At 41.8% G+C, this 19113-nt stretch overlaps 1 protein-coding gene and 2 long non-coding RNA genes across 3 annotated transcripts; 2 read left to right on the forward strand and 1 right to left on the reverse strand.

The window, feature by feature from the left end:
* The first annotated feature begins 575 nt into the window (after positions 1-575).
* LOC113952491 lies at positions 576-9600 on the forward strand. Its single transcript, XR_003529563.1, has 2 exons — positions 576-1038; positions 8536-9600. It is a non-coding gene; the product is annotated as an uncharacterized LOC113952491 (long non-coding RNA).
* Positions 8216-12155, reverse strand: LOC113952478. Its single transcript, XR_003529560.1, has 3 exons — positions 11849-12155; positions 8471-8629; positions 8216-8380 (listed from the first exon to the last, which is right to left on the reverse strand). It is a non-coding gene; the product is annotated as an uncharacterized LOC113952478 (long non-coding RNA).
* A 174-nt stretch (positions 12156-12329) lies between these two features.
* Positions 12330-17099, forward strand: MRPS33 (mitochondrial ribosomal protein S33). Its single transcript, XM_027654597.1, has 3 exons — positions 12330-12458; positions 14777-15036; positions 16752-17099. The coding sequence occupies exons 2-3, from the start codon at positions 14822-14824 to the stop codon at positions 16855-16857; spliced, it is 321 nt and encodes a 106-aa protein (XP_027510398.1). The 5' UTR covers positions 12330-12458; positions 14777-14821; the 3' UTR covers positions 16858-17099.
* The last annotated feature ends 2014 nt before the right edge of the window (positions 17100-19113 follow it).

The following is a 19113-nucleotide window of genomic DNA, read 5'->3' on the forward strand; positions in this document are numbered from 1 at the left end:
GATTTGGTTGGACCCAGGGAGGTCCAGGTGCCAGGTTTTCCCATCACACTCCAAAGCAGTAAGATAGTTTGGGGCAGGGGGACTTTGTACCTGGAGAAGCCAAACTTGTTCCCTCTTCTCATTCTTTAACAGGGATTTGAAAGCCAAAAATTGGCATGCAGTTCCAGGTTTTATCTTTTTCTCTGAAAAGGAATTTCAGTGGCAGTTTCTATGCCTTTTTTTTTTTTTTGCTTGCATTTGTAGCTTTATCAGATGGCAGTCTACATCCTCCTGCAAGTCACCTTAAATATATAACTGTAGGAGAAATTGTTGGATTTCAGATGAACTCCACTTTAAGAATTAAAATTTTTTTCCCCCATATCATCATTATTCCTTTCTTTTCAGGAGGGGCAGAATATTGCTTGCTGTAGGCATTGGGAACCTTTCCTCTGTCTCTTCCCAGGATTATTACAGACAGCCCCTTCCCAGCACAAACAGATCATTATTAAATTCTCTTCCTCCCACCCCACCCCCTCCTCACCACAGGATGGGGAAAAAACAATCCTTGTCAATCTTCAGGTGAATGTAAGCTGAAAAAAAGACATTCAGAAAAAAACCCTGCATGCACATTTGGGCTACACAGAAACCACTCCCGACAGTGAATTAAGGGCATCTCGGCAAAGGCAGCTAATTCATGGGTCTTAAATCAATCAGGGAGTGAAAATACAGTTTTGGTAAAAGCTGAGGCTTTCTTTTCTGCAGGTTACGATTTCAGTGATCCAGAGGGAAAGCTAAAGCTCGTGGGTGCACAGAAAAATGTCTGAAGGCGTGGGACAGAGAACCGGCTCCCATTGAGTCTGTTCAGAGCCAAATCCTTGTGACGAGCCGTGCGCTGCCCGCTACACCTTACTACGGATGTTATCTTACAAGACAGGGCCAGTCTCCTCTCCATTCCCTCCCGGGATTGTTTCCGCTTTCCTTAGCATCCTCCAGCGACCAGCGCCCACAGCCTCTCAGGAAAGCTCCAGACACAAAAGCAAAGCGAGCGCCTCTACCAAGGTACACAGAGGTGGGGTCTTGGGCTAGAAGGGGGGGAAGGGCAAAGTTAATGGACTACCAATTGCAATTTGCTCTTTTTCATGGTTTTTTTTCCTGTTGGTGGTTTTTTTTGGTGGTGGTTAGTGGGGGTTTTTTAACGTCAAAATGACCTCCACCATATTATTCTTCTTCTTCCTTTTTTTTTTCTTTTAAAGAAAAAGAATTCAGTGCCATCTAGTGGGGGAGGGGATCGAGCTGCCCATTCCACAGGATCTGTACTGCTAATTCAGTTATTCAATAGGGAGAGAGAATCCTCAGTATTTCCCTGCTCTCTCTGTGATCTTCACCTCTTGAGAGGTGATGTTTAATTTACATGGGCTCTAGCCTTCATTCTTTGTAATGAACCACCTACTGAAGACATAGGAACTCATACTAGTGTTGTGTTACCTGGGGCAGCACTGACTCTGGAGGCAGTTTGCTGCTCTAATTACAGGATTTCAAATACAAGACAGTAATCAAACCAAACACAGATATAACAAATTATATCTGCTAATATTTTTTATCATTCCAATGCACCTTGGGTACTGGTGTACGTGAATTCTCAGCATGCCAGCCCTTCTATTAACACAGACATAAAAGATGCTGCCATAGAAGCATCTTATGATAACTCCCACAAACACCTGACCCATCAGTCAAACAGACTTTGGGTATTCAGGTGACTCAGAACCAAGCAGAGGCTCTATAAAGGAACATCTGAACCAAAAAACACTCTATAAAAACTTTGCCATCTAAACCACAGGAGTTAACCACCTGTTAATGTCCCTTCTATTTTTTTTTTAATAGAAAAAGACATTTTCAGAGGTAAACATCAGCCAGCTGCCTAAACACTGGCTAGCCATACACACACACACACACACACACAAACACACACACACAGAGATTAGGCAGACAGCTGTCTACACACTCGTGTTTATCTGTGCACACACTGGTATCTAGCTGCCCACACCAGCACCTAGCTGGACATCTTCTGCTCTCCCTACTGGCCACTCCCAAAAGAGATTTGTTTTGCTCTCTCTAAAAAAAAAAAATTTGGATTTCAAAGTTAACCAAGTTAGTGAATATCAGATTTAAGATCACCCATGCAAATTCACCCTGCATGCAAACACGTTATGATACAATCTTTAATAACATGATTTTCATTTCCATGGGTCTCCTGCTTTTTACAGTGCAAAGGATGGATGCTGCTCACCTAATGAACACTATTCAAATTTTCTTGTGTCCTTATCATCCAATGTGTGGTGCATGTACTGTTTACTGCAGAGCATCCAGATCTTGCTTTGCATACAGAATGATTAATTTCCTCATGGGTTTTTCTATAGTGGTGCTCTAATTGTAGTGTTGGAGGGTTGGGGTTTTTTTTACAATCATCAATGAGTTTATCTTCACAGTTCTGTGCTGAGGAACAGAGATAAAAGCCAATATTTTCAAACATGTCAGTGCATTTTGGGTGTTCCATTAAAGGAGCTTAGAACCAAACTTCTAGAGTACTTAGCACCTTCCTTCCTCAGAGAACAGCTCCCAGTCACCTTGGCTCTAGACACAGTGGGCAGTATTCTCACAGATTAGTGCATGGGTGACTGAAACTGGATACACAGAAAATGGGCACCACCTGGACAGAAGTTGGGAAGAATGTAATTTTTTTGAGTCACCTAGCTTCATAACATCAACTCTTACAAAGGGTGAAATAAAATCCAACTTTCAATTTCAATTCAAATGCCTTCACTGTGTGACCATGATTTTTCCTACCTGTATTCTTCTGCTCACTACACAGCCTCCAAACTCTCCACCAAACAGCCACCATGTCAGGATGACAAAGTCCTGGTTCATCTGTCATCTACCATGAGTGGAAACAGAATCTGGGCAGAAAGTAGGATCTGATCATGTATCTTAACTTCATGGCCACAGGACACAAGTGAATGGCAATCCATGAGCAATCTTCATTCTGGTGTTTTCTATGAGTCTTGATTTAGTGACCTGAAGTTGTGATGAACAGGGGAAGCACACACGAGGTGAGACAGAATTGGTCAGGGGGTCAGGAGCTGAATGGAGTGTAGCATCAAAAGAACAGGTTTATTCTGGGAGGAAGCAAAACGAATTGCTGGGCAGAAAGCAGGAAGACAGGAAGGTGAGCAGTCCTATATCATCTTTTTCAATAAAGCTGAGGGAATGGCCAACACTAAATGGCCTCACACAGAGAGAGGTAAAAGAGTAACCAGCTAAAAAGAACCACAGTATAATGTTGTTTTTCCAAAGACAAAATGAAGCAAAAGACTGGTGGCTTTCCACTAAAATTGCTTCCCCCTGTGAAAACTTACCCTATTATTTAGCTGTCAACTGTCAAAACTGCATCGTTGTTAACAACTTAAGGCTACACTGTGCACACAGCTATGTATGATCCACTGCTTCTCATGAGAACACCTCCAAGAATATTTTCAAACTAGGGCAAAACGAGGATGAACTACTATAAACTGAACCTTTCCCCAAACTGCACAACACGGACATCATGGCTGGAAAACATTAGTCCAAGCAGTTAAAGTTTAGCAGAGCTATAAGCTACTGAAAACAAGGTCTGTTAGGCAAACCTAGTCTACTGAAGACATTATCTCTCCATTGCTTCACTGCCTCCTCCCAGACCGAGTGTTCTTGGGCACTGTGGTAATCTGCAGAGTGACTTGGGAGCTATTGCTCCACCTTTAAAGTTGTTGCCACCAGTTTTAGGTTTTTCAGCCAGTTAGTAGAATGTAGGTCAGGCTACATTTAACATGTTGAGTATTAAACCGAAAAACTTAGGAGAGCCAGCCCTGTCCCTGTACCTTGAGTTCTGAGTAAACACTCAAGTGCTTCCAATGCCAGAGAAGCAACAAGAAGAGATTTAAGAAAAAGAAAAGGCCTAAGCTGTGCATGTGTAAGCCTCTACTGAGAGAAAGTTTTGCTTGGAGACAACTCAACCAAAGCACAAGGGCAATATTTAGCCCTCAGGGCTCTTTCAAATTCATCTCCCTTCAAGAGAAAACACATCTTAGCCCTGGCTCTCACAAGCAGAGATTCAGCTCCGATGTGATGCACTCTGTGATCACAGCAGCCACTCTGTTGTGTCCTGCTTATTGTCTTGCCAGCTTGGTAGTCAACATCTTCATATTCTACAGTTTCTTCTCCTCTGAGCTGGACTAGGTTTCACAGGAACAGACCTGTTTTCCCAAAAGCCTTGCTAAGAGGATTGCTATTTCATACAAGCCCCTCTGTGCCTCCCCCAGTTTACTTTATGGATGCATCAAGCCCAGCCTCCTACCCTAAATCCTGCTGCAGGAAAAACCCGTTGCCTGCTGCAGTGATGAAGGTGACATTGCTCTGAATGCAGGAGCTGTATAGCAAGGTTACTTGCTGCCTAAAGCCAGCTACAAAAGGAAGATGGCTCTCCAACATCACCGTCATTGGGCTCAGCTGAAAACAGGAGATATTACTTCATTAAAATTCATAGATCTTGTGACTTTTATAGAAATAGCAAGTAGAATCCAGAATGGCAGAGATGAGATATTAGGGCCAAAGAGTAATGACTGAGAGCAAAAACTCAGACTTCTGGCTGCCAATAATAAACATATTTGGTAAGAAGTGACTTTTATTCTAAAAGCTACATCTAACACGTTGATCTTCAATATATTAAAGCCTGAATAATTCTGATTTTGCTGTACTGCATCGATATGTAGTTCATATAGGCAGTCTAATATCTGCAGCACTGTTACTTTGCTTGACATGGCAAGTCACACTGTACAACCTTACCTAAACTTCTGACAGATTCTAGAACATGTTGTTCATTCCCTGAAAGACTTTTGGACATGGTTTCTGTCAGCAGTGCTTTGTGAACTAATCCACTGAAAGACAGAGCCACAGTCTCTGTAGACCAATAACATGGAGTTTCGTAGTGAGTGCATCACATCCATGACTGGATCCCAGCTGCCAGTTCAATTGGTTGCTTCTTTTAGTCACAAAAGAAGAAAAAGGATTAGTTAAAAATCAGAATTCATAGATGATAAGAAATCATGACATAATGAACTGGAAAGAGAACCAATAAGCAAAATCAAAAATAGCACCTGCTTAGAAAAACTGTATTCTCTAAAAGCACTGCTTCATTTTGGAACATGACTCAGAAGACCTCAGTCTTCATCTATTTCATTTGGCTGTGAAGTCCCAGCAGAGTAGATTCATTTAAATTTAAAAAAAAAAATTGTATACATATATATTTTGTGCCTCTGTAATAGCAGCTGACATCTAGGATGATAAACTCTCTATTTAGACACAAGTATGCTTCTATCCTAAACAGTTTTGAATTTACTTCTCTTCATTTATTATCACCAAGTATATTTGCATCCAAATAAAGTAGTTGGTTCTTCAGAATTCATCCATTTGTGCAGTTCATTTCCCCACCTCAAGCTTTATCACTGTGAAATCACAACTGGTCGTTGAGGATTTGATTAGATCACAAAAAGAGGATTAGAGCTCCAGATGGGACACACACAGCAGGAAGAACTGAATGCCTAAGCAAGAAGACCTGTTTTCCATGCAATTGCCATTGGTTTGTTAGTCTTAACCAAGAACGAAACAAAGAGAAGGAAAAAAAAATCTGTACATTTCATGCCACCAGTGCTCATTTTGTAAGAGAAGGGAGCAGCTGCTTAAGGACTGTTCTTCTTCTGTCAACACTGGAAGGGATACTGAGCAAGTTTGCAGATGACACAAAACTCAGAGGAGCTGTTGACTCCCTCAGAGGCAGGGGGGCCCTGCAGAGAGACCTTGACAAATGAGAGGGATGGGCAATCACCAACCGTATGAATTTCAACAAGGGGAAGTGCCAGACTCTGCTCCTGGATGCAAGTACAGACTGGGCTACCCTGACATAATTAACAGCAGCTTCATGTCACCCACCAGGAGTGAAAAACTCCAAACTAAAACCAAAAAATTAGCTGTTTCCACGACTCTGCCTTCAAAAGACTGTATGAGGGGGAAAGGTTGATCAATTATGTTTAGCTGTACAAAGAGCACTGCTGAAATGACTGGGAACCTGGGAGTCCAGCCAGATCTCGGAAAATCTGCTGACTTACAAATGGACATGGTCAGAGTGGCTATCCAGAGTGCTCCCAAAGACCCGATGATTTATCCTGTGCTCAGCATTGGTTAAGATACCCTAAGACAAGAAGGGACCTAAACCAGGAAAATATGGAGAGAAATCTCCATTGGAATGCACCATAGAGATCAACAGGGATATATAGTATCAAAGTCTGCTGAAAGTCAGGGAAGCCAACAGCTCACAAACCCAAGAGGTCTATATCTGAGACAGCATCTTGAAAAGAGTTCAATTGGAAGAAACAGGAATGTGAACTCAAACAGACCCAAACAGAATCTCCTTGGATTTTCTGTTTAAGAGAATGATGTTGTTCTGAAAAGTCTATTGCTGGAAGATTTTTATTTGTACTTCGTTTTTACACCTGGCTAAATAGAGTTAGAGATAAACAGCTGGTTTGACCCCATTTGAAAACCTTGGTGGATGTCCTTTTGGATGATTGCTGCAGGGAATGATAGAAGAGAAACTACAGGAGCTTTTATCAGCAGTGAGACAGATGTCTCCATTATTTCTTTGCTTTCTGCTGATTCTGTTATTTTAATATTTTTCCTTTTTTTCCTCCCCCCCTTCATCCCCCGGCAATACTTTTTCCCAGCCAAGACAGATGTGTCTTTGTTAGTGTTGCCTTTAAAAGTTTTATGTGCATGTTGTTTGTAAAGTAACAACAATACTTGACTTCTGTGGTATGTTTTTTCACTGGAGGAAGCTGAAGCATTTTCTAAGTATCAATTATTCTTCACAAAGCATTTCTGAAGCAGACATTATTATCCCCAGTTTACAGAGGGATGAAATGGCAGATAGGTTAATTAACTTGCTTAAGGTCATTCAGTGAGTTAGTAATGGAGCTGCAAAAAACCCAAGATTCAACAATTCACATTCCCAGTCCCTTGACCTAACCACTAAGAAGTATTCCTTCTCTTCAGTCTTAAGTACTTCATTTAAATCTATCACTGATCATTTATTCTGACATGTTGTTGAACTACAAATTAGTCAGTCTCAATGACAAACATGTAAATGTGTGGAGATCTGCAGCATCCTCCATCACTTGCCTGTTCAGCTTTGTGCACCCCCTGCTATGCTGAACAGCTCATCTTCCATTAAAGATGGAGAACTGTCAATACAGTTTCAGGCATCAGTCCGAGAGCACTGTGTGAAAGAGGAATAGCACTTTCTCCCTTTCCCCAGGAGGCAGGAAGGCTGCCTCAACAGCCTGGCTGTTGGGGAAAGCAATAAGCTCAAGATGCCAACTGGCTTTGAAAAATAATTTCTACTTTTCTTTACTGCTGCATCTCCCTCCCAAGTGTTTCCAGCGTTAGATAGCTGGAGCGGCAGTATTTAATAGCTACATCTTTGTAGATTTCACTCTGTGGCATTAGTTTGACGAGTCATTTTAAAGTCAAAATATCCTTCAAATGCCCACCCAAAGTCTGTCAGTCTCTTAATACTACACATTCTCTCCAGAGGGTTTTGCACTGCAGTTGTCTCCGTGGCTCAGCATGAATCACTGCACAACAAAATACAATTAAAGTCTGCCAATTAATCGTGATCACATAAAGAATGAATAACAAATGATTTCTAAACACATATGTAGCCAATGCCGTTTTACCAAATGCTCAGAGGGTCCTTCGACTTCACTCAATTGAAGATGATTTTATTCCCTCATGTCAATATTTATAACAAGAAAATGTTAGAGATCATCTTACAGCTTGATAGTTCTGAGAATAAGACTTAGGAGTGAAGTCTATCACTGTGTCATACAGGAACTACTCAAGTGCATCATTTCCAAGATCAACTGATACAAGTTCAGACTCTTTTTTCCTTGTAAATGTCGATAAACAAGCACCAATGAGCAAACTGGCAGCCTGATCTTTATTTCTGGGTATACCTTTGCCTTCTCAGGACAAACTCACAGTGGCTCAAGTGTCAGATTTTGTCAAAATTTTGCCTTAAAGCCATTTAACATTCAGTTAAAACTAAAATACATACACAAGAGGAATTGACCAGATAATTAATTCCAGATCATTATTGATCAAATAAAATAATTCCAGACAAAAAATCTGCCAACTATTTGTAGAAAGGTCTTTCTTGTAGTTTATCAAGAGGTCTCTCTTTTTTCTTGCTGCTTTGCATTCATGTGCTTCATGAACGTCTCTCCATTCCCCTCATGTCTTTCCTTCACAAGAGTCCCTGTGCACAGAATGCCCATGTTGTCTTCTAGCATCACGTCAATTCACTGTCTTTTGACTTCTTTTTTAGGGTTTCACCTTTTTCACTCACCAGTCTGTCACTGATTTTCTTCTAAATAATTGCTAAAAAGTCCAAACACTTTGCTCTGTTTACAGTAAAAAGCTCAGGAGCATCTAACAACACGTCCATAGAATTCAGCTCGTTAAAAACCCATTCCTGTTGCCAGCTTCTGCTGCTTCCTTCCATTCCCTGGAACAAGAAGAGAGAGCAGTTCAGCCACTGACCTGAATGTTAAACACTAGCAAACTAAACCAGGAGTGCAGCCACGAGTATACACATCTCTGATGGTGATTGCTCCCAGGGATGCATGTGACAGCACTGCCAGGCAGCCAGACTGGCCTGTCTAACCTGTTCTCACCATGTGCATCATCTCATGGTGATGGGAGAGTGACTTGGGCAGTGTCCTCCATGGTGAACCACATCACCTCGTGAGCTTGAACCCCCTGGCAGAATATAGGGAGACAGTGTTCCAGATGAGGTAAGAAAGAACATTTTGGCTACATGGATTGCAAAACAGACCATGCTCTGCCTCTGCAAATTTTTGCAGATGTGTTGAGTTGTCACTTTGTTGACTGTTGTGACCTTGATATTCCATCCTGAGTGTCTGTACGCTGCCTTACTGGCACGCTAACCCTGGCTGGGTGCTCTGCAAGCAATTCTCCTCAGAACCACAGCAACAACAACAGTGATATAGTAACATAAATAGGCTCTTGTGAGTGCACATTTTTACTTTGATTTAATAACAGCAATGTCTGACAGTAGAAACAACTGATTTCAGAGTAAAAACGTCAGAAGAAGTTAACCAATGGAGACCTGTTCATATGTGTGCTTCCATCACTCCAGAGCCATGCTGGAGCCTGAACGTACAGGCAGCAACACTGGGTCTCTGAAGAGAAAATCTTTGTGTTGTGACTTAGAGATCTTTTACAACCTAAATGATTCTGTGATTCTGTGGTTCCTTCCTACTGATCCTGACCTGTGATGTGTAACTATGAGGGAGAAAGTCAATTTGCCTACTCTCCTGATCAGGAACAGCTGTAATTCTCACACCAACCTAATCCACTAAATGTCTCTGCCCTGAAACTCAGCAGAGTAACTTAGGCAATCAGACTCCAGGGTGATAAAGTTGAAAAAACAAACAAACAAACAAAAAACAAACACCAAAAAACTGAAATGGAACTAGAATCCTACTTTGAGAGAAAGAGGAAGATGCTCTCCAGTGGTCTATATGCCAATTTTCAAAGTTTGGGTAACATGCAAGAACAACTGGATATTTTCATTGATGAGGTGAAACAAGATCAAACTGATGTAATTACTGGAAAAGGTAAAATGGAATCTTATAATACTTTGCCCCAATCCTTTTAAACAAATAAACAAATAAAGAAATTTGAAGATTGAGAAGGTAACAGTACATATGAAACCACCATCACTATTTTAGAGATGCAGACAGTAACTTGTTCCAATTAATGCTATTGAGGAGGGGTGGAATGGAGCAGGGATGGCTGCAGAGAATCAGGCTGCTTATCCCTCCAATGTACAAAAAGTGTTTGGAACTGTGTGAGGAAAATGCCCCAAATAGCCAGCAGCCATGTCTCATCAGATTTTCTAAAACTTATTTTCCATGACAGAAGTTATTCCAGTCTATATGGAAGAAGTATTTTTGAACTCAAAATGTTTAAACTACTTAATCATGGAACAAAAAAGTGGTGGTTGCTTAGGAGTCAGCTATCGTAATTTGATTATAACAAGGACAGTTGGTGCAAGAAGGAAAAAGGACAGTCCCAGTCAGGGACTGACTCACACACAGAGATGCTTCAGAAAGATTATCCCCATCATGATGGGAGAAATGATGAGAAAATTACGATTCAAAAATAGAGATAGAAATGTAAATGAGAGTACATATGATCTTACTCCATAAAGTCATGATTGCTTGATTAACAAAATGGCCAAATTTGGCTGAAGGACAATTTTGTCTCAGCAGTAGGGTGAAGGAAACACTCAGAAGCTAAAAGCATAGTATAGAACAACATGGAAAGGCAAAAATATCGGGAAAAAATGTTCTGTTCATAGAAAAAAATGAAGACTACAGAAATGTGATTACAGACAGTAAAATGGGGAGTGCAACAGTCCTAAGGCATATGTCTAAATAGAGATGGTAAAACAGCATAGAAGTGGCAGAAATGTTAAAAACTTATATTCCCTTCTTAAAAAGAGGCACTTTTCTTATCTAGTAAGAAAAGGAAAGGAAATAAGCACTTTTCAGTCCATTAGTCAGTAATGAAAATAGAAAGCAATTTCTACTAGAGCTAACATTTTAAAATTAGGATATCTAGAGAACTTTTATATGACAGTCTTTGAATAACTGGCTAAAGAAATTCTATAAATGTTAATTCTTAATAATCATAGAAAGGCTTGGTTTGGAAGGGACCTTAAAGATCACCCAGTTCCAACTCCTCTCTCCCGTGGGCAGGGACACCCTTCCACTAGATCAGGAACATAAAGGAAATTGTAGAGGATCATGCCAATATTCAAAAAGGACAAGAAAGGTGACCAGGGTGCCCAGGCCATGAGGCTGCTCTGCTCGTGACAAGCATGGAAAAGATGACAGAAAATTAATCAAGGAAGGACGATGGAATAACAATGTCTTCAAAGCTGAGCAGAATCTGCTCTTCTAGAAAACAGGTCCAGGCAGACAAACCCAATTTCCTCCTTCAATGGCATTACACGTTTGGCGTGTAAATGCAATCACATAATTGTCATTTAGTCAGATGTTTGCACAGGGTCTGATTTAGCACCTCCTGGCACTGATTAAAAATTAGCATAAATCGAGCACTGGGAAAGCTCACATGAAGCAGGATTGGCAGTGGCCAAAGGGGTGTTGGGGGGAAACATCAGCAGGGTCAGGTGCCCAGCCCCACCTCTCAGGGGCTCCCCTGGCACACACCCTGCTCCACTCCAGGTTTGGGGGCACAAGGGTTAGTGACCAGAGACCGAGATGACACTTGTGCTGAAAGACTGAGACTATGCAGGTGGATTTGCCAAAGCACATATACATAAGCAGCTGAATATCCATCCTTGAAAAAAAGCAGGCAGAGGGAAGCAAAAGTTACGAGGCTAAGGACTGGTGAGGAGCACAGGAGACAAGACACCCTAACTTGGGAGTAGAGAAGCAATTTCTCTGTGGTTTGGAAACATGATGAATGATAGGGAAACACTTAGGGCTCCCAAACTCTTCCTTTCATCACCTTTCAGTAAAACTAGATTTTGACAACAGTTGTCCCAGTTCACAGCCTGGTCAAGGCTGTGAGTGAAGACACCTGGCTTTCAGCTCTTTGTGTAAACTCATACATTCTCCCAAGAGCAAAACCAACTTGTTTTTGTTATATTAACCCAGGCAGACATTCTCACGGAGCAAGACTGCTGACTGTGTGGACATCTCACACCAGCCTTCACTGGCAAAAGGAAAGAAGTAAGATTGTACGTAGTGGCAAAAGGAAAAATAAGGTTGTATGTAGATTTGTCATCAGCGTCTAATGAGAATATCTGCTAATTTCACGAGTAGATTTAAGCATATAACTCCAAAGGTGCTTATAACAGGAAAAAGAGAGGAAGGCACAATGAAAACGTTCCTGACGATATTTGGAAATGCCTGTTAACACAGGAGGGCGTAACCCTCTTATGGGGTGACAGTTTGGGTTGTCCTGTGCAGAGCCAGGAGTTGGACTCGACGATCCTTGTGGGTCTCTTCCAACTCAGGATATTCTATGATTCTATGACGACGATGCTCGGCACCTGACAAGCCGTCACTCATTGCGGGGAAAGACAAGGCAGGTCCGCCCGTGCAGGCGGGACCGGGGCGGGGACGATCCCGCCTCTCCCCGCTCGTCACCCGCCCGCGCCACACTCCGGCATCACCGACCGCCCCCTCGGCATCACCGACCGCCCCCTCCGGCATCACCGACCGCCCCCTCTGCATCATCGCTCCGCGCCGGCCGCGGGTCCGCCCGGGCGCTGCCGGGTGAGCGGGGCCGGGGCCGGGAAAGGGGGAAATGGGCCCCGGGAGATGCGGGGCTCTGTCCCCGGGAGCTGCCCTGCCGGAGGGAAGCGGGGCCGGCTCGGGCTGGAGGATGCGCCGCGCCTGCCTCCGGTGACCTCCGTGCCCCGGGGCGGCCTTCTCTTCCCGGTGTGCTCGTGGTTAAAATCAGGAGTCACTCCGAAAACAGAAAGTTTTCCTCCTGTATTCCGAGTGAGAAGGAAGCTGTGTGAGACAAGCTGGTGGATTGGGAAATAAAAACAAACAGCTTAGGGCGGGAAAGGTTGCTTTGAGTGGGAGTGAGGAGCGGGGAGGAGGTGGAGCGGCAGCGCTGGAGGCTGGTTTTGGTTTTGGTTTAGGTGTGTTAATTACTAGTGGGCGATCCTGAAAATGTCCTCGCTGGAAGTGGCAGTAACAAAACTGTTCTGTCGCATCTCACAGAATCAGAGATCGCCCTAAACCAGGCTTTGGATGGCTCTGGCTCTTGGGAGTTTGTAGTCTTTACCTTTCTTCTCTCTCAAACATTCTTAGTCTGGTGAGGATTAGTGGAGGTCTCTAGCGTTAGCTTGGGCTGCTTAGATTCCTATAGCAGGAATTCTAAAGTGAAAATCAGATTCATCAGACCACAAGTTTGCATCGTTTAGGAGCTAAAGGTGCTTTCATTTTAAAGCTGCAGTAAGAAGAGATTAAGCAAGCTTCGTTGTTTGACTTGAGTCTAGTGATACTTTCAAAGTGATGTGATGAAGATTTTGGGGGAAAATTTGTTGCTTTGTCTCTGAATGTAGGAATTAGGTTTGGCTGTTCTGAAGTGGATGGCTTAGCACCACTTTTGTGATCATTGCCCCACGTAATAGATGCTCAGGTGGAAGTGCTGCCTTGCAGTCACTGAAGAGCTTCTGCCTTCTCACACTAGGCCTGCTGCCTTGGCTTGAGGTCTGTGATACTTAGCCTTCCTTTTTGTTAATTTTTCCATTTCTCTCTCAGACTCAGATTACTTGTAATTACATGCTTCGTTTTTTTCCTGCTTCCTTTTATAGAGCTCTGCTAACAGGAGTAAATCAAAGCAGACAGTTGTACATCAGGTCCTGTAAGTGAGGTTATGAATACTTCTAATTTGCATTATTAAACAACAGGCTTCATGTAATCATGCTGAAATAGACTTAGCACTGTCCTTCTGATTACTCTTATCCATGCTCTTTAATTTTCTACGCTCATCTGGAATCAGCTGTGCAATACTTAAAACGAGAATTTTAAACTTTAACCTCAGTGTAGTGCACTTAAACCTCACTTTATGTCTCCAGAGACTTATCACTTATTCAAAAAGGCACAGTACAGGCCACATACAGCTTAAAATACAGAATTATGGGATTCCCATTCTTGTCTATTACAACTCATTTTGCAAAGGAAGAGTAAAGATGTAAAAAAGTGGAAAAGTGGGGAGGATTAGAAAAGCTGAGAGAAAACCCTTCTTCGTGCTCCTTTAAGAGCGTGGATGTTGTCTCTGGTGGCCTGATAACAATGGTTTTGTCTTCAAGGCATTTTTGTTGCAGAGGTCTTTAGGAGGGGGGTGGCTAAAAGAGAATGGGAAGCTGCTGATGGATTTTCTTGGAAAAAAGAATCTAGCACAGGGAAGTTTTTTTCCTCTCAAAAAGAATGGCTATTGTGGGAGACCAAAAAGAGAATGAAGAAAAAGATGACGTAGATGATTAAGGGAAGAGAATTGAGATGGGAAGGATCTGTGTGATTCATATAGAGAAACATGATTTATTTATTTTTACAGTTGTTTGGCCATTCTTGTTAGACAGATTATAACAGTGTTTTAAGTTGGGTGAGAAATTTTCATGAGCAAAACTTCCAGGTTGCTTCCTCAATATGTTCAAATGGTGTCTTACCTGGTGCTTGTGTAGAAGTCAGCAGTATTGCAGCAGGTGCTATTTTTGGCAGAGCTCACACTGTAATTGTTCCTGTGATGGGAGTTTAAAGGCAGTCTTGAGCAAGCCGAGTGGCATCTGCTAATAAATTAGCCATGGTAAATTGTGCTTCAGTGAAGGTACTTTTATAGCCAGTATTGCTCTCTATAGACAGCAATAGTGTAGTGTCCTAGTTAGGCTGGTAATTGTACCTGAATTGGTGTTGATGTTCTGTGTGTGCAAAACTATGTACTAAGGATTAGACTGATTTCATGCAAGGAAGGTGAGACTTCAAACATGTGATCAGTATACGTGCGTTGTTTCATCTGCCTTAATTCTGGGATAGCCTGTGATGCTCAACCATCTGTGGCTCTCTTGTGCTTCCTTTTGCAGGAAAGTCCATCTGTCTGTCTATGTGTGCCCACTCTTCCTTGAGACATGTCCAGTGTTTCCAGTTACGCCCTCCAAATGGCCCGGCTGAGTGCTCAGATATTCGGAGATGTTGTCAGGCCGACTGACTCAAAATCTATGAAGGTGGTGAAGTTGTTCAGTGAGCAGCCCTTGGCCAAGAGGAAGGAGGTGCACAGCTGGTACCCTCCTCACAACACCTACTACGCCCTCATGAAGAAACTTCGCTACTTTGGTCTCTACAGGTACTCTCTGGGCTTATAGGGTTGGGAGCAGGACTGGAGATGGGAAAGGGGTGGGTGTGAGTCTGCTGACAGTCGTTTTCCTCAAGGGAAAGAGAAAAAAGTTTTAGTTCTGAATATGGTGCATATGGAAATGCACACTTGATTGTTGCACTGAGGGCAAGGAGCATAAAATAAGTGACTGCTGTCTAACTTTTGCCATAATTGGAACCTTTTGTGAAAAAGACTTTAGGTCTAGTTTTGGGCAAACAGTTACATAAGAAATAGTTCCTGCTTTGGCTTTGTGGGGAAGGGAAGAGAACTTTCTCATAGACAGGAGATGGGGCTGTAGTTCTGAATATGGCAAATGCATGTGCTACGAAGAGGTGATGTTAATGCCAAAATTGCCCCAAGTCAGCCTTATGATATATTTCTCAATCATTCAGCAGCTAATAAGTGAAATGTAGAAGAGAAGGCAAGTGTATGTTAGGCCACAGGGCTTTTTCATCCTTTAAAATAAATGAGGTTAAATTAAATTCAAATGTCGTTTAAATAGCCTTGTTAATTCCAGCTTCATCCAAACCAGTTGTCTAATTTCCACATGAATTTCCACAGTCTCTAGCAGAAAAAATTTGCACTACTAAAGAACATCAGCAGGAGTCAAATGCATTTCTTTCACTTCAATCAGGTAGCACTAAAGAAATCCTTTAAAAAAGAGAGGCTGCCAACCCTATGAGGTCAAACTAGATTAATTTCTATTGGTAGTATCACAATACGAGCCATCAAGGATTGTGTCCAGGATGCTCTTAGTTTAGGTGGGTGTCCAACATTTTCTAGTAGATGTTTGCTTACACAGAAAGCCCTGATGACATGTCCATGTTCCTTACTCTTCCCCTATTAATCTCAAGTTCCTTCTCTAGCTGCTCTGTATACAGAGAGCTTGTAGAGGGGTCAGGCTTGCAGCTCAGAGATATGTAATGAAGAGTCACAGACTAACAGGACCTGATAATAAATCACAAGCTTTTTGGTACTATTTAGAGAAGTTGTGTAGAAAAATAGCAGTGCAGCAACCCTAGGCCACGTAGGATGAAGTTATGACTTTTGAAAATTGCTATGCACTGAAAAATACAGGCACAGAGATTAATCAAATTTATTAGATCATTATTGAGGATTAATTATCTCTGCCGGCCCCTTCATCCTCCTTCCTATTTTATTCTCCTGTTAAGATTCTACCACTACTCATGGTTTCTTCATAACTCATTCTTGAAGTCTCCTGAGAGCAGTGTCATGGGCTGTAATTACTGCTAAGCATGGCCCTGTTTCCTTAGAAGCTAATGACCTGAACTTAGTATCTAGCACAGGAACACAATGTGCTATTGCTAGACTGCTGGGCCAGATGAGAAGGGGGGAATCTCATTCTTGTCTCTTGCTGATTGTTACATTTTACTGCTCATTTAAGCACAGTGGATCAATAAATGCAATTGAAATAATACAAATATGCACACACCATTTTTTGCTGAAAAGGGCAACCTTGTTAGTTCTGAAAGTACCAGAGGAAATCTCTTGTTATTTTTCAGTGATACTGTAGCAGTAATAAGGAATACATTGCAGTGAGTTTCAATATGGACTTCATGGTTAAAAAAAAGGGGTTTTTTTCATTATCACATACTTCAAAGAACCTTTCACATCTCAGTATTCCAAAAAACAGAGTAAATTTTTTTACTTTCCTCCTAATCTAGGGATGAGCATCAAGACTTTAAGGAGGAGATGAGGCGATTGAAAAAGCTCCGTGGGAAGGAAAAACCAAAGAAGGGTGAAGGAAAGAGAGCTCTCAAGAAGAAATAGTTCTATTTGAACAGTATCATTAACTACTCTGGAAATGCTGGAGAACAGCTGGAGAGGGTTTGGCACATAAGCTGCGTGTGGGGCACAAGAAACACACTGTGAAATAGTGGACTCCACCCTGGAAATGCAGTTGGGTCTTTGAAGTTTTATTGGGTTTGAATTTCTGTGCTTTAAATATACTGTATATTGTAGCACATTATTTTGTCAGAGCCCTCTCTTACCCAAGTAATAAAAACAGTAATTAAAAAAAAAAGTGCTCAGTGTTTTTCTTAACACCACCTGTAGCTGTTTCAGTTTTCCTTGATCTGGAAATCTGTTTGCTTCTCATTGTCTGTTTTACTTTCTTGTATTAGTATCAACACTGTGGCCACAAAAAAATAAGTATTCCTGCTTCTACTGCTCCTTGTCCAACTTGCCTGTTTTAATGAGTTTCACTTCAGGTAGCTTTAGCTATTTTTTTTTTTAAGTTGCTGTTAGAGTTTGTTATTTTGCATTTTTCACTGGGCAGTACTTCCCACTCCGTTGCCTGCCCACAGCATTTACATTGTTTCCTGAACAATTAGCTGCTGCAACAGAAGAGGCTGAAATATTAAGTAATAATTAAATAACTAAATCCATAAATAATGGAATTATTACATGCAACAATTAAATTTAAAATAATTTTATTACAGGAAACTTACTGTGATTGCCTGGAAGACATGCATGAAATACTACCTAAGATGATGAACACTTTCATTAGCATTCACTATGGGGTTTTATCACTAGGCTTCTTCAGTGTTGCTAATATTAATGATTGTATACATCTACGATTCTTACCTGGCAGTCCCTGTCAGGGAATAGAAAGTACAGAATGCAGCTGTGCTGCTCTGCCTGGCCATGTGTGCATCTTGCCTGTGTGTGCCCTGAAAGAGCATCTTTTAATTTTTCAGGTGACATAAGTGTAAAGGAACATCCTAGAGGGAGTAAATGAGAGTTATGGAAGATGTGGAGCGACTGAAGCAGAAAGTTGGAGCACAGTTATCTTGGGATATGCTTGGTTTTGTGTACAGAGACATTCTGAAGTAGGGCTCAGTACTAAAACTACTGACATTTCTAAACCAAATAGTTTAATTTGTTTAGTTGTTCAAATTTAAGTGTATTTGAAGGTATCTGAGCGTTGAAATTGGTGGATCTATATAAATTTGTAACAGCTCAACAGTTCGACTTCACCAAGGTTATTAATGGAAGTGCTGATTCTGTTAAAGGTGTTTCTGGTCAGCTGTGTAGTTCTTGTTCCGTATCCTTACTGAGTGTTACCTGCTTTTCCAGGCTCTAAGACATGCTGATTTTAGGAAATCTGAAGTGTTGTGGGAGAAGCACCTGAGTTCTTACCAGTCAACAAAATGCTATAGAAGTTAATACAAAATATGTATCTGCTCTGTACTGTAGTGGTGAGTTTCTCTCTTATTCTAATTTAAAATCCTTTTGGTAACTTGGAACTTTTGCTCAACTCTAATGGGCTTGTGGCATTTCAGTATCACGTGTTGTCTGTGGGTAGTGAAGTATCCAGAGCCTGTGCTGGGCCCTCTGAGAAGTCCTTGGTTCCTGGGACACGTGCATGCAGCTGAGGGGAAGCTGTCTGGTTCTCTTGAATTTCCCTTCAGAAAGAAGAGCAGCATGGAGTCACTTACTAGGTAGGAAAGGGAATTATCCAAGTAGAAAGGTTGCTGCTGTCTGACGCTCTTTCTCACTATAGGCGTGAGGGGTGAAGTCACTTATTTGCCTGTTTTGGTGGAGAGAAAGACCAGTTCTGAACCTCTTCAGCAGACCTACTGCAGCAGCTCTGCACAGCTCTTGATGTCCTCTAAAATTAACTCCCAGATCAATAGAAATGTTTTCCCTGCTGTTTAACTCTGATGAAAAATCAACATCATCTCTTCTGTTCCTGTGAAACACTTGAAGCTCTCATGCTATAAACATGCAAGAGACCAAAAGCATCAAAAAGGGAACTCTGGTTCTACTCTGGTAAAGGAAGTATGCATGGTCTTAAACTTTGTGTGTGGAGGGAGACCTGGTTATGAGTATACATATAACAATATATAAAATACTTAGTGTGATTGGCCATGGCTGTGCTTTGGAATCCACATTTAGCCTACTAAAGGACTGAGCATCTACTGGGAGCAGTCAGTGTTACTGGTATTATGTACCTTAGTGTGTCATCTTGCTGGACACAGATATGGACTCAGCAGTGTAGTATGAGATAATTAGGCTTGGGAG

This window comes from Corapipo altera, unplaced genomic scaffold (genome assembly GCF_003945725.1).
Source record: "Corapipo altera isolate COAL_440 unplaced genomic scaffold, ASM394572v1 1, whole genome shotgun sequence".
Taxonomy (NCBI): Eukaryota; Metazoa; Chordata; class Aves; order Passeriformes; family Pipridae; genus Corapipo; species Corapipo altera.

Excerpts from the sequence above, each read along its gene's own strand:
- MRPS33 (XM_027654597.1), top strand. The coding sequence starts at position 14,822 with ATGTCCAGTGTTTCCAGTTACGCCCTCCAAATGGCCCGGCTGAGTGCT. Across the intron at positions 15,037-16,751 it reads CGCTACTTTGGTCTCTACAG|GGATGAGCATCAAGACTTTA; the intron begins GTACTCTCTGGG and ends CTCCTAATCTAG.